Source organism: Pantherophis guttatus, chromosome 9, assembly GCF_059756535.1.
Source record: "Pantherophis guttatus breed Tessera chromosome 9, ASM5975653v1, whole genome shotgun sequence".
Classification (NCBI taxonomy): domain Eukaryota; kingdom Metazoa; phylum Chordata; class Lepidosauria; order Squamata; family Colubridae; genus Pantherophis; species Pantherophis guttatus.
In genome coordinates, this window is record NC_142071.1 from 8,873,030 (window position 1) to 8,885,853 (window position 12,824).

Below are 12,824 nucleotides of genomic sequence, written 5' to 3' on the forward strand. Positions count from 1 at the left end.
TCCAGGATGGCCTTGCAGCCAGATCCAACCACATTGCCAGGTGGATGCAGACTGCAGGCCTTGTGTTAGACACACCTCTGCTAAACAGTAACAGAGAAAACGCCAATCTCCACCAAACTGAGATTATTGCTGAAGGGGTAGAATTTACTCTAGGCATTTACATACTAAACCAGTTTGAGGACCCAGTTTGTAGGGGCAATAAGCTGACTTTGTATAAATATACAAAAGGATGAAGGCTATTGCTTAACGCATTGTAAGCCGCCCTGAGTCTCCGGAGAAGGGCGGCATATAAATCAAATTAAAAAAAAAAAAAACCACAAGAAATTAGACATTAAATACATGGATAAATGCCAAAAGTTTACATTCTCATGTGCTACTATATATTCTGAATTTGGATCATACATTAAATTATAAATTAATCACCACTCGTTGTATTCATGTAATACAGTGAGGCTTAAAGAAAAGTTAAAGCTACCCAACTTAATGTATTGAGTGAATGCAACCACTAAGCCTGGGAATACAGATACCTCTCTTAGCGCATGCCAACTCCTACCACAACTGAATTTTTAATTTTTCTTTTTTTAAAAAAAGAAGGGGCAAGAATACCTCGGATTCCTTAGTATTCCTACTAACCCTTCTTAGAAATTTAAAGGAGAGTCGTGGAAACTCTTTAATTTACATGACCAGAAACAGGACAAGGGGGAGCTGGGACAGTCAATAGTAATAAGAGAGGATCATTGCCAAAACACGTAGCATTTTTGGAAATTGAAGGCGTGTGACTGGTTATACCTCTCAAATCAGCTCTTTTATATAAATGGGCAATCCTTCCAGAAATGTAACTGGCAATAGGAATAACCCTGAGGAACAGGAAGAGGAGACACAAACAAAACAATAGTCAGATAAAAAAAATCTGAGTCTATCTGGGGCAGAAACGTAATTTAAAAAGCATCTCAGACTTAACCTTCCTTAGTTATTATCATAAAGATATAGGTGGTGGGGAAGCATATTCAGACTCGTAAATTTCTGTTACTTCCAATAAAAGTGGTATCAACATTCATATCTCTGGTTTCCTGGTCTAGTCTATCACAAAGCACTGAAAAGCTTGTTAAAGGAGTCAAAACAGGTTTGCCGTATTCCAAATGGACCCAGCAATCAGAAATGGTTAGGGCTTCCAACTATTGTTAAATATGTGCATGTATAAATAATTACCATAATTTACAGTATTCAATATTATAATGGGAACAATGTTCACCAGATGGCCTATGGGACGGTTCAAACCTTCTGCTTGGACATAATGAGTGATGGTCAACCTAAGCCTATTCCACCGTCTTATGGCTCTAGATTATGAAAGCCAATTTGAACAGGGCAGACTAAATTATAAACCATGGCTTACAAAGTCATAATGGCTGGGTACGCAAACCCTGCATTGCCAGGGATTGAAAGATTAGCATGCAAAGCATACTTTAGGTCCCAAATGAAGCAAATAAAATATTTAAAAGTTATCATATTTATCAGTGGTGAAATCCAATTTTTTTTACTATTGGTTCTGTGGGCATGGCTTGGTGGGCATGGCAGGGGAAGGATACTGCAAAATTTCCGTTCCCACCCCACTCTGCAGCCAACCAGAGGTGGTATTTGCCAGTTCTCTGAACTATTCAAAATTTCCACTACTGGTTCTCCAGAGCCTGTCAGAACCTGCTGGATTTCACCCTTGATATTTATGTAGTTGCTTACGAAGCACATCTAAATTATATTAAAGTAACCAAAAATATATTTACAATCCCCAAGGCATGTCACAACTTTTGAGTACCCCTAATGTTTGGAAATTGAAAGTTGAAAAAAATGACACACACACACACACCCCACACACACACACACACTAGAAGAGGAAACATCATGTAACACGAAGCCCAGACACAGATCATATCAGGCTCAACACTCTGTGAAGAAGAATGTTAATTTGCTTTTCATGGATTGGGATTATTCAGTGAAACTTTTCTTCTATCAGGGTCCAATTGGGGTCAGTCACCGGGACCAAACATTTTGTCTTCTGAACTTTCAGATTCATGCTGGAGCCCATCCTCGGGGAACTTGTCTGTAGCTGGAGAGAAGTTTCCTGAGGATGGGCTCCAGCACGAGTCCAAAAGCTCGGAACACAAAGCCTCTGGTCTCGGTGACCAACCCAGATTGAACCCTGAAACATGATCCTGGGACATGTATATTCACCTTCATTCATGAGTATAGATGAGGTTCATAATAGTTTTCTTTCTGAATCCTTGCCCAGTTCAAGCCTTGCATTAGCATAGCTTGGCCATATTGCATGGAAAGGTATGTATGTATGTATGTATGTATGTATGTATGTATGTATGTATGTGTGTAATTTATTTATTTATTTATTTATTTATTTATTTATTTATTTATTTATTTATTTATTTGACTGCCCATCTTCTCACAGAGTTATGAGCCTCATATGATCTGTGTCTGTCCTTCGAGGTACATGATGTCTCCTCTTATATAAGGACCTAAATGATGCGTTGATGCCAGCCTTCAATCCCTGGTAGTGCAGGAAAGATTGCGAAAAACCCATCATGAAATTCTGGAGACCCTTAGCCAGCTACTCTTAGCCGTGAATTCATACATCTTTCTAAGCTTCAGACAGGCTGCACGCATTGAGCTAAGACATAATCTAGTTTGCTTATCTTAGGTTTGTTGTGTTGTGTTGTGTTGGCTCAACCATTATGGAGCATGGCTAAGCAAACCATTGCTACCTCGAAGGTGTGATCTGTTTTTTGGAAAACATAAGTTGTTTTCCAAATATTAACATCACTCTAGTCTGTTCAGACTTGGTTAGTAAATCATGGTTGATATAAATTCATATATTTGTGAATATATGAATCTAGCCAATACTAAGCAGGTTCTTTCTTCATTTCTAAGCTTAGCTGTTGTACAGTAGTGGCCAAAATTGTTTAAACCTTTTGGGAAAAGTGTATTTTTTAAAACTAGCTAATAGCACCACTTTTTGGGGGGAGAGTAGTCTCATAAAATTATATATCAATGGAAATATAATTTAATCAAGAATGTAATGCAATAACTTTTATGAAGGATTTGCTATTAGAATAGCAGTTACAGTATAAGAAAAGTGAAACACGTAGAAAAAACGAGATATACAAAAATTATCACCATAGAAAAAATGAGAAATACAAAAATAATCACCATGTCAGTTAACACTTATTTGGGTAACCTTTAGCATGAATTACGACCTTACAACGTCTTCCCATGGAGTGAACTGAGTCTTTTAGTTCTGCAGCTGTTACAATGTGAAACCAAGATTGATTGAATGATAGTTTCTATTAACTGGGTTTTATTGCTGGGTCGCTTCTAACTAACAAGTTTCTTTAATCGGCTCCATAGATTTTTCAATTGGGTTAAGGTCTGGGCTATTCTCAGACCGTTCCAGCAGTGGAATATGATTATCTTGAAACTCCAAATAAAAAAAAGTGGTGTTATTAGCCATCAAACCTCAAAAATACACTTTTCCCAAAAGGTTCCCACAATTTTGGCCACTACTGTAAGTTGCAGAGTTGGAGAAGGTGACCCAGTTTCCAGATGAAGATTTAATGGACACCTTCACTGGACCAATCTCTATCTGGATTATGAACCTCATGTCAGCCTTTTGCTTTATTAAAGCAAATATTAATAAATTCCAGATTATTATTTTTTGAATGGTGTAATATTGTGTTTTAACAGCAGGCTATTATACACACGCCCAGGACTACACAAAGTATAATGTGAAGAACCAGGATGTCCAAGAAATCTCCATTGCTCAAAGAAAGTTTTACATTTTTTCCCCCTTCTGGGGAAAAAAAAAGGTTTTAAAATTCAGCTTTCAACTTTAAAAAAAAAAAAATCTGTCTCTAATTTCAAACCGAAATAAGCCCCCAGCATGGTGGCCTTTGTTTTGTTTTCTTCTCCTCAACTCCTCCCTGGCATTGCATAACAAAAGTGTCTAAATTCACACCATCTGGCCAATAAAGACCTAAAGCTCGCTGGCTGACTGGCTCAGCCGATTCTGTCTGCTGCTGTCTAGTCTGAGCCTCGTGGCGAAAGTCACAGCTGTGGGTCTCACTTGCGCTCAATGCAACTCTGTTATTAGCCAGCTGTAGGCCTCGAGACTACTTCTGTTCACATTATAATACCTTTTCACCCCCACCCCCCCCACCCCCAAGCATCAAGGGCAGAGAGGCTTCTGGCAACAGCTGAACGAAGGACGCACCGTTTGCATCTTGCAAATACTTGGCAAGCAGAGGGGAAAGGATTATTCCAGGGGAGATGCCTTGTTTTTATTTATGTCCATCTGACAAACCAAGAATATGCACCCATATTCTGCTCCTTGAAGAAAGCATCGCGGCCCGATGCATCTTAGTGTCTCCATGCTACCTAGTTTTGTTCAGATGGGAGTTTCATTAGAATCAGTGGGACATCGGAGAGCATGAACTGACTTAGAGGCAGCCATCAATAACACGGAACAGCTCGGCTCCACCACGGAAATGCTAAACGAGAACGCTAATTATTGTGAAACAGAGATTTTTCCTTTTTCTACCAGTGACACATCACTGCATCTGCATAAATATTTAGACAACATTCTTCCCAGACTCGCATCTGTCACACGGAAAAAGATGTAGGGATTCTGGATACACTTGTCTGCACCCAAGCAGAACAGTCACAGCGTACTATATGTCAAATCAAAAAGATGTTTATTTTCCAAGGAGGCTTGATAAGAACGGTCTGTCATTGCAAGACAATGGGCATCCGCTTTTAGCAGCAAGGGTGGTACGTTTAATTTTGATATACTGTTATACAAATGCAGACTAAACTATCAGCTTTAAAAATTGATGCACCACTGAAATCTGCCCGTAGCAAAATCCGATTGTGGTGCCAAAAAATAATGTCAAGATTAATTTCACTTTGAAGTGTTTTTTTTTTACTTAAGTCCAAAGCTAAGATATGCAATAATGTGTAAAAAAAATGAACAAATTAATAATTATGAATACTATCCAAGTAAGGTGATTTCAAATCAAGTTGTCTTATTGATTCTACCAAGTTGTTGTATCTCCTGAAAAGAGTATCATGTTTCTTAACTGATTTATAAACCAAGATACCTTCCAGCTAACAATTTTTTTATATATAATTATAAAGTTCAGGTCTTACACTAGCTATGTGCATAGAATAGAATAGAATAGCATTTGTGCAGTCTGTCACATAATCATAAATCTCTGAAGGGAAAATGCCCGCCTCAGTTTGGTATTCTAAGAAAAATGATGCTTTCTGAATTTTCTTCCCTCCTTGTTTTCTAATCATGCTATAAAATTATGTTTATGTTGCAGCGTTCCTTAGGAAAAGCATCTCTGTTTCTAAAACTGGGCCAACTTTCTCCAGAAGTCAACAAGTAAAATGCAAAATAAGAATATTGTGTCTAAAGAAGGCACAAATTAATTGCTAATTTCATAGAGCTAAATCTTGAACCCATGAAGTATCATATTTACCACCGCATAAAGGAACTAATTTTTTCCAACTGCGTTTTATTTCATTTAGTTTCCAGACAGAATAATATCAAAATAGTTATGCTTCCTTTTTTGACCAAATTCTTTCTGTTCCCCCCACCACCCCCCTTTTTTTCCTGTTTTGGAGGGCATTTAAAACAAAATAGGTTTGTTTAAGTCTAGCGAAGTCTTAACAAACTTTCTTTTGTTTGCTACTTCTTAAAAAAACAAAACACTAAATTAAGCTCAGTGAAAATGATTTAAACTCTCCAATGGGATTTGATACCTAGTTACATAGCAGCAATTAGGTAAATGCTGATTTGGGTATCTAAGAAAGGTTGGAGCTGATTAGTACGTGGATAGGAGAAATCTCAAGGTTAAGTAAAATATACTGGGAGGAAGCTAAAAAACAATATTCTGAAAGGAGATGGGATACTGTTTCTGCTATATAGAAACCTGTTGACCTTGGTGCTCTCTGAGCTTGATTGTTTTCCTGAAGATGTTTCATTACCCAAAATATGTAACATTATCACAAGCACTGATAATGTTACCTAGTTTGGTAATGAAATGTCTTCAAGAAAACAACCAAGCTCAGAGAGCACCAAGGACCTTTCATTTCAACCCTGAGCTACAAATATTCTCCTTTATCGGTAGGTAGAAACCTACTTAAATACCTGCCTGAAATCACCAAAAGTTGAGTTCATTTCAAAGGAGAGCTAACCTTTTTACTGGCATCCATTTTGTGTGTTTTCATCAATCATCCTCTGATATCATTACGCTAATTTAAAACAGACAATTTAAAGCATGCTTCACTTGATAAATTAGTTTTATTGAAATTGCGTGTGAGTAGATTGTGAGCACCGAAAATATAGTTGAGCTAATGAGGTAAGAAATAATTTCCCCAAAATTGTTTTTCATTTTGGCCGAAGTTTAGATTTTGGACAGCTAAGGCCGAGAATTTGCTCTCTCTGCTTCTAGTCAACTAGATATCTTTATCTTAATAGTCAATTATTAAACTTGTAGCTCTCCTTTTCAATAATGATAGTGCCCTGGGATATTGACAACAAAATACAGATAAAACAAGAGCAACCATTACATAACTTTAAAATTCTAACTGTGCTATATACACACACACACAAATCAATAAGAAAAATTCTACCAGATAGGAGAGTTAAGGCATACATGTTACTGTGATTTCATTTGACAAATCCAGGAAAGGCTGCACTAGCTTTAACTGCAAATACATTCTTGCCCATCATCAAACCCGAACCTTCAGATTCAGAGCAAAATCCCCAGAATAGCCAACTGAAAACTTCAGTCTACAAAGAAAACATCATGCCATCCACTGCAGCTTGAATTCCCTATTCTCTCGGCAACCTTTTGATTGACAAAAGGCACCACTGTTTTGTCTGGATTAAATTTCCATTTGTTTGTCCTCAGCTAGTCCATTTCTAACATCAGACATTGACTTGGAAATGTCTGATGGAGTGAGCTGGGTAGGATCAGCATTTGGGGGCATCAAATCCCCCAGCTCCTAACAATGTCTCTTAGTGCTTTTGCATGTGTGTTCAAAAGCAGGGGGACAAGCTGGAACTTTCAGGGCATCAGAGCCATATAAAAGCATATGAAAGATTCCCTTGATAGCATCTTATGAAATCATGCCCCCCCAAAACACAGAAACAGCCTCAAGAAACAGCCTCTTTTAGTTCTCCAAGTTCCATTCCAACTAGACAATCCAAAAGACATTGAGATTCTAGCACCATGATGGTGAACCTATGGCATGCGTGCCAGAGGTGGTGCACAGCACCCTTTCTGTGGGCACACAAGCCGTCACCCCAGTTCAGCTCTGCACACATGCACGTGTGCCTCCTGCAGCCAGTTAGCCTTTGGGTCTCTGCCACACATGCGTGGGGGGGCGTGCATGTGTGGGAGCATGCATGCGTGGGGGCATGACACATGCATGGGGCCATGCACACATGCACGGGGTGGGGTGCATGTGGAGCAAGGCATGCGTGGGAGGCACATGCACAGGGACATGCGCGCATTGCATTTGGGGGGTTCGTGCGTGCTTTGGGCACTCAGTCTAGAAAAGGTTAGCCATCACTGTTCCAACAGAACCAACCAGAATATATTCTATCTATTTTCTGGAGGGACGCAAAGCTGTCTTAAGCTTAAAGCCAGACTGAAAGAGATCCTAATATTTATTTGTTTAATTTTTATGCTGCCCAGCTCACTGTTGAGCGACTCTGGGTGGCCAATCATGCAAAATGGGTTTGCATAACATTGAATCACACGCTTCCAAGATCAGCAGGTTAGATGTTATGGCAGGTCAGGAGGCTCTTAACTGAGTTGGAGGAAAATGTATTTAAATAACCTCCTTTTTTTGTTAAATAAAATTTAGTAAGGGTCGCACATGATTAACCATTGGGAGGCTTGGAGAAAATGGATGCAAGCCTGGCTTGCATGAATTTGTTCTTGGAAATAGTGCGTGCGTTCACACATTTGTGCTAAGTATGAGTTCGCCATGTTACCTAACTTCCAATCTGTTGGGTTTTGCTACACCATATCCCTTAGTTTATAAAATAGAAATGCTAAATTCACCAACTGAGATAATCCAAATCAAATCAGCTGCGTTATGGTTCAACACGATGTATGAATAATCCTGTTTGCAAAGTTCTGCAGTGAGAAACAGTTTATATGAAGAGGAGGAGGAGGAGAGATTTCTGCAGAGAACTATTTAGAACTGTATTATCTAACACAGTGTTGGCGAATCTTTTCGGCACTGAGTGCCAAACTGGGTGCTCGCGCATGTGCCGGAAACCAAAAGAGCAGCTGCTTGGTGCACATGCGCACGCCGGGAAGATGCATGTTCTGGTTTTCGGCACATACATCTGCACTGGCCAGTGGTCTTCCAGTTTCTGGTGCGCATACACACACGAAGACCAACTGGCTGTGTGCATGCACGTGCCAGAAACTGGAAGATCATCTTCCCGGCGTGCGCATGTGCACAGGGCAGCTGCTCTTCCGGTTTCCAGTGCTCTCATGTGGGTGAAGACCAGCTAACCGGCACACCAGAACCTGGAAGAGCAAGAGACAACAGCTTGCGTGCCCGGAGAGATGGCTTTGCATGCCACTTCTGGCACGTGTGCCATAGGTTCAGCATCACAGATCTAACAGATTCATTGTACAGGCAGTCCTCAGCCTATGACCACTATTGAGCCCAAAACTTATGTTGCTAAGTGAGACATTTGTTAAGTGAGTTTTGCCCCATTTTACGAGCTTTCTTCCCACAGTTGTTAAGTGAATCACTGCAAGTTGATAAGTTAGCAACATGGTTGTTAAGTGAATCTGGCTTCCCCCTTCACTTTGCTGGTCAGAAGGTTGCAAAAAGCAATCACATGATCTTGGGATACAACAACGGTCATAAATATGAGTCAGTTGCCAGGCAGGCACCTGAATTTTGATCACACGATCGTGGGGATGCTGCAAAGGTCATAAGTGTGAAAAGCGGTCATAAGCCGCATTTTTCAGCGCCGTTGTGACTTTGAATGGTCACTAAAGGGACTGTTGTAAGACGAGGACTACCTCTATATGATAGTTCAGGTGCCATGCTAACAAGAAGAGGAAAAAAGTAAAATGTAGTTATAGCTAAAGCTACCCAGTATTTATTTCTTATTTGTTGATTTGTTTCAGTATATATCACTTACCCGAATACGACTGCATTGAGCCCTGCAGAATTTCCTTCTGAGTGACATGCATAGGATATAACTGCCCCGTTGTTGCATTAAATGCAAGCATACTCATCCCTTGTTAAATTGGGGCAACATTGACAAAGGACAACACTCTGCAATTGTTGACGCTAAAACAAAGGTGATAGGATAGGGACTGCCGTCTTCATGTGACTTTAGACTTGTATGCAGAGATGTATAAACTGATTGAGAAGCTGGAGTTGGGAAAGTTAAATAGCTAAAGTTCAGGAAAATATGGATTAAACCTTCTCGTTAGAAAAATCCCAGCCCCTTAAGAGAGCAGAACCTCCAGCCAAGAGTTGGGTGAACATTCCCAGGTCTTAAGATCATCTGGCTAAATATTATCTAGTGTTCCAGCCCTTCTCTGGAATTTTCCCCCTGTTCTCAGGAAATCTTTAAAAAGGGAGAAATTGGCTGGATTGCTACTATTGCAGGCCAGGCCAGCCAGAGCACTCTAGAACGGGGGTCTCCAACCTTGGCAACTTCAAGACTTGTGGACTTCAACTCCCAGAATTCCTCAGCCAGCTTTGCTTTGCTGGCTGATGAATTCTGGGAGTTGAAGTCCACAAGTCTTCAAGTTGCCAAGGTTGGAGACCCCTGCTCTAGAAGTTGCATCCCTTTATTTTCTTTTCCTACTTTGTTGGAAATATTCCTTGATTTTAAAAAAATACAACAACAAAAAGCTGGAATGTCCATTTGGGTGCGCCTTTTCTTTCCTGTCCAAGAAATTTAGAGGCAAGGCTGACACATAACACTAAGCCAAGTTTCATTATCCTTTTTTTTTTTTTTTTTTGAACAAGCTATAATGGATTTGGTCTGCAAATAAGGCAAAGCCGCAATTGAACAATGGACATTAAAAGCCAGCGAATGCCAGACTGAACAGAGAGAAGGCGGATCCATTGCCATCTTCCCAAATATTATATTTTTTAAAAAAATTATTTAGAGCATTAATTAAAAACGCTTCCAGATTTTGCTTCATGAGGTGATCTTCTCATCTCTTTGACTGGATAATTAGCCTTCACACTGGTGAAAATTGTTCATCACCCTTTCATCCAGGGGTGAAATGCTCCCAGTTCGGACCGGATCGGGTGATCCGGTAACGATTGTGGCAAGTGGTTTGGAGAACCGCTAGCAATAAAGTTCCACCCATCCACCTGGGTGTCGTTACTTCCTGTTTTTAAAAGGTAAAAAAAAAGGCTCTGAGAATCACAGCTGTGCCACGTGATCGTCAAAGCCTTTTCTTTTACAACCTATTCACCCGAATAGGTTGTAAAAAATGCTTTAAAAAAGAAAAAAAAAAGTTGGCCACGCCCACCCAGTCACATCCCCCCCATGAAGCCACGCCCACAGAACCGGTAGTAACAAATTTTACATTTCACCACTGCTTTCATCCAAATATCTCCCATTTCTTTTCCACCTCAAAAATCTCAGCAACAGCAGCATGTAGGCCTGTTTAGCTACTAGAGTGTGATTGTCACATGCCGCTTCCGTGAACGCAAAGGAAAAACATTGTCTTACCCAAAGGTGCTTTTTCAAGAGGCAACTGGACTTTCTTGAAGCGAAACATCTTCAAAGAAAAACAAGGAAGTCCAGTTGTGCCTCTTGAAAAAGCACCTTTGGGACAATCATGACCTGGATGACTGAGAATCACATTGTCTTACCTGCACATAACTTCATGGGTGAGCAGAACTCTGCACATTTCTGGATTCTTGTTTTGTCCTTCATAAGCGATCGGCTATAAAGAAGTGGAGAATATGGGCGAGTCAGTTTAAAACAAATAAGACAATCTTTTCTCCGCTGTGATTTATCAATCTGAAAATAAAAACAGGATGAGGAATTACAAATCTTCAAGAACAACCTTCTCTGACTGTGTCCTCTCCATTTACAGACTGGGATCCTGGGAGATGCAATTCCAATGTGATCAAAAAAAATAGCACCAGACCTAAAGCATCGGTTTGCATGTTGCAAGTGAAGTCTCCAAGCCTTCCTTGAAGCAGCCTTCATAGAAGATACAAGCTATCCCTGATAAGGTACGATGACTATTTCTCTGAATAATAAGAAACACAGGTAGGCTGAGGTTAAAGGATGGGAGCAAAAATCTCACCTGTTTTGTGACTGAATCAATGAGTCTGACAAATAGATCTTGTTCAGTTCTGACACCTACAGGGAATAGAAAGAAAAAAGGATGAGAGAAGGGACTCTTTCAAAGGATTTGTTCCCCACTATAGGCTGCCTTCTCTCACAGGTAAGCTGTTTAGGGAAGGAGACACCAAAGCACATGATGCTAAAGCATATACACATAGCATTCATATACAGACACCTTCATGATGCATCACATCTATCTTCCACAATCCGGACCATCCATATTCAGTAAATTATAATCATAACTTCTAGGAGATATAATCAAGACTAAAGGATAGTTGCTGTATATCAATAACTCATTCTTTTCTAACAGTCTTTATCAGCCCGCATTTCTCTCCACTCCAATTTTCCCTTCTTCCTTCCCTCTCCCATTTTTCCATGGTGACCTCTAAGCAGGACTCTTTGGGGCAAATGTGTCATTCAGCAGAATAAATCAGGAGGCCTTCAAAATGTAGGCAGGCTGCCTTACCATGTTTTAATAAATTAATAATATGTCATTGGATCCAAACTAAGTCATACTTGGAATAGTTAAAAATAAAATTGCCCTTAAATCAAGGAGGACTGCCTTCATGAAACATTCTAGGTAATTACCAACATGGTCACTGCTTTTTCCAAAAGTTGTTTATTTGTTCATTCCCAGTCTTGAAAACAGCTTCAGAATTCCCAAGAGGTCTCTCATCTCCAGTCCACTTAATTTCTAAGATCAACCAAAATTGGTTAGGTGCTGCTTCAAATAGACCCATTACAATCAATGGAGCTTAGGTTATTCACCACCAATTTAAGCCTCATTGATTTCATTGGCTCCAATCCAAGTATTACATCTGGATCTAATCTTTTGCCATTCCTGGTTCAAAATCATCTAGTCCCACATCTGAAATTATCAAACTGAACCATGACTAATAGATTCACTATCCATTCTTTCCCTGCTTACGTTCTACAGACTGTACTAACCCAAACTGTGATTTATTTCTTTGTTACTTAGTGTATTCTATAAATCCAATTGTTGTGTTTTGTAAGCCATAGTTTAGGGATCAGTGTGTTACTGGAACTGAAACGTATTTAGTAAATCATACTTAAACAAGGTAGCTAGGTATGATGTTACCCACCAACTAAGTTACCCACCTACAAAGAGAGATGTGTACAGTATATATGCACTTGATCTGTTGAGTACTTATTGGAAGGGAAGTCTAATCACGACCCAACATACATCAATCCATTTCAGAAGGGAATCGAAGGGTCTGATGGTTGCGAGATCAGGTGATGTTCCTCAAACATACCCAAACAATATAAAATACAGAGGGCATCCAGAAAATAAAAATATAAAGTCATCCAAATTTGTGACCAGAGTTCAGGAGAAATGATGAACTATGAGTGGAACCTTTATGAAAAGCAG

At 39.7% G+C, this 12,824-nt stretch overlaps 1 protein-coding gene across 5 annotated transcripts in view; it reads right to left on the reverse strand.

Annotated features, from left to right (window-relative positions):
* The window catches only part of EBF2 (EBF transcription factor 2), a 280,406-nt gene that overhangs the window by 256,260 nt on the left and 11,322 nt on the right, over window positions 1–12,824 (reverse strand). For all 5 annotated transcript variants that reach the window (XM_087875582.1, XM_034436841.3, XM_034436842.3 and 2 more), the window contains exons 4-5: window positions 11,394–11,449; window positions 10,951–11,024 (exon numbers count right to left, since the gene is read on the reverse strand). In XM_087875582.1, the coding sequence (XP_087731708.1) occupies window positions 10,951–11,024; window positions 11,394–11,449 (130 nt within the window). The remainder of the gene's footprint in view (window positions 1–10,950; window positions 11,025–11,393; window positions 11,450–12,824) is intronic.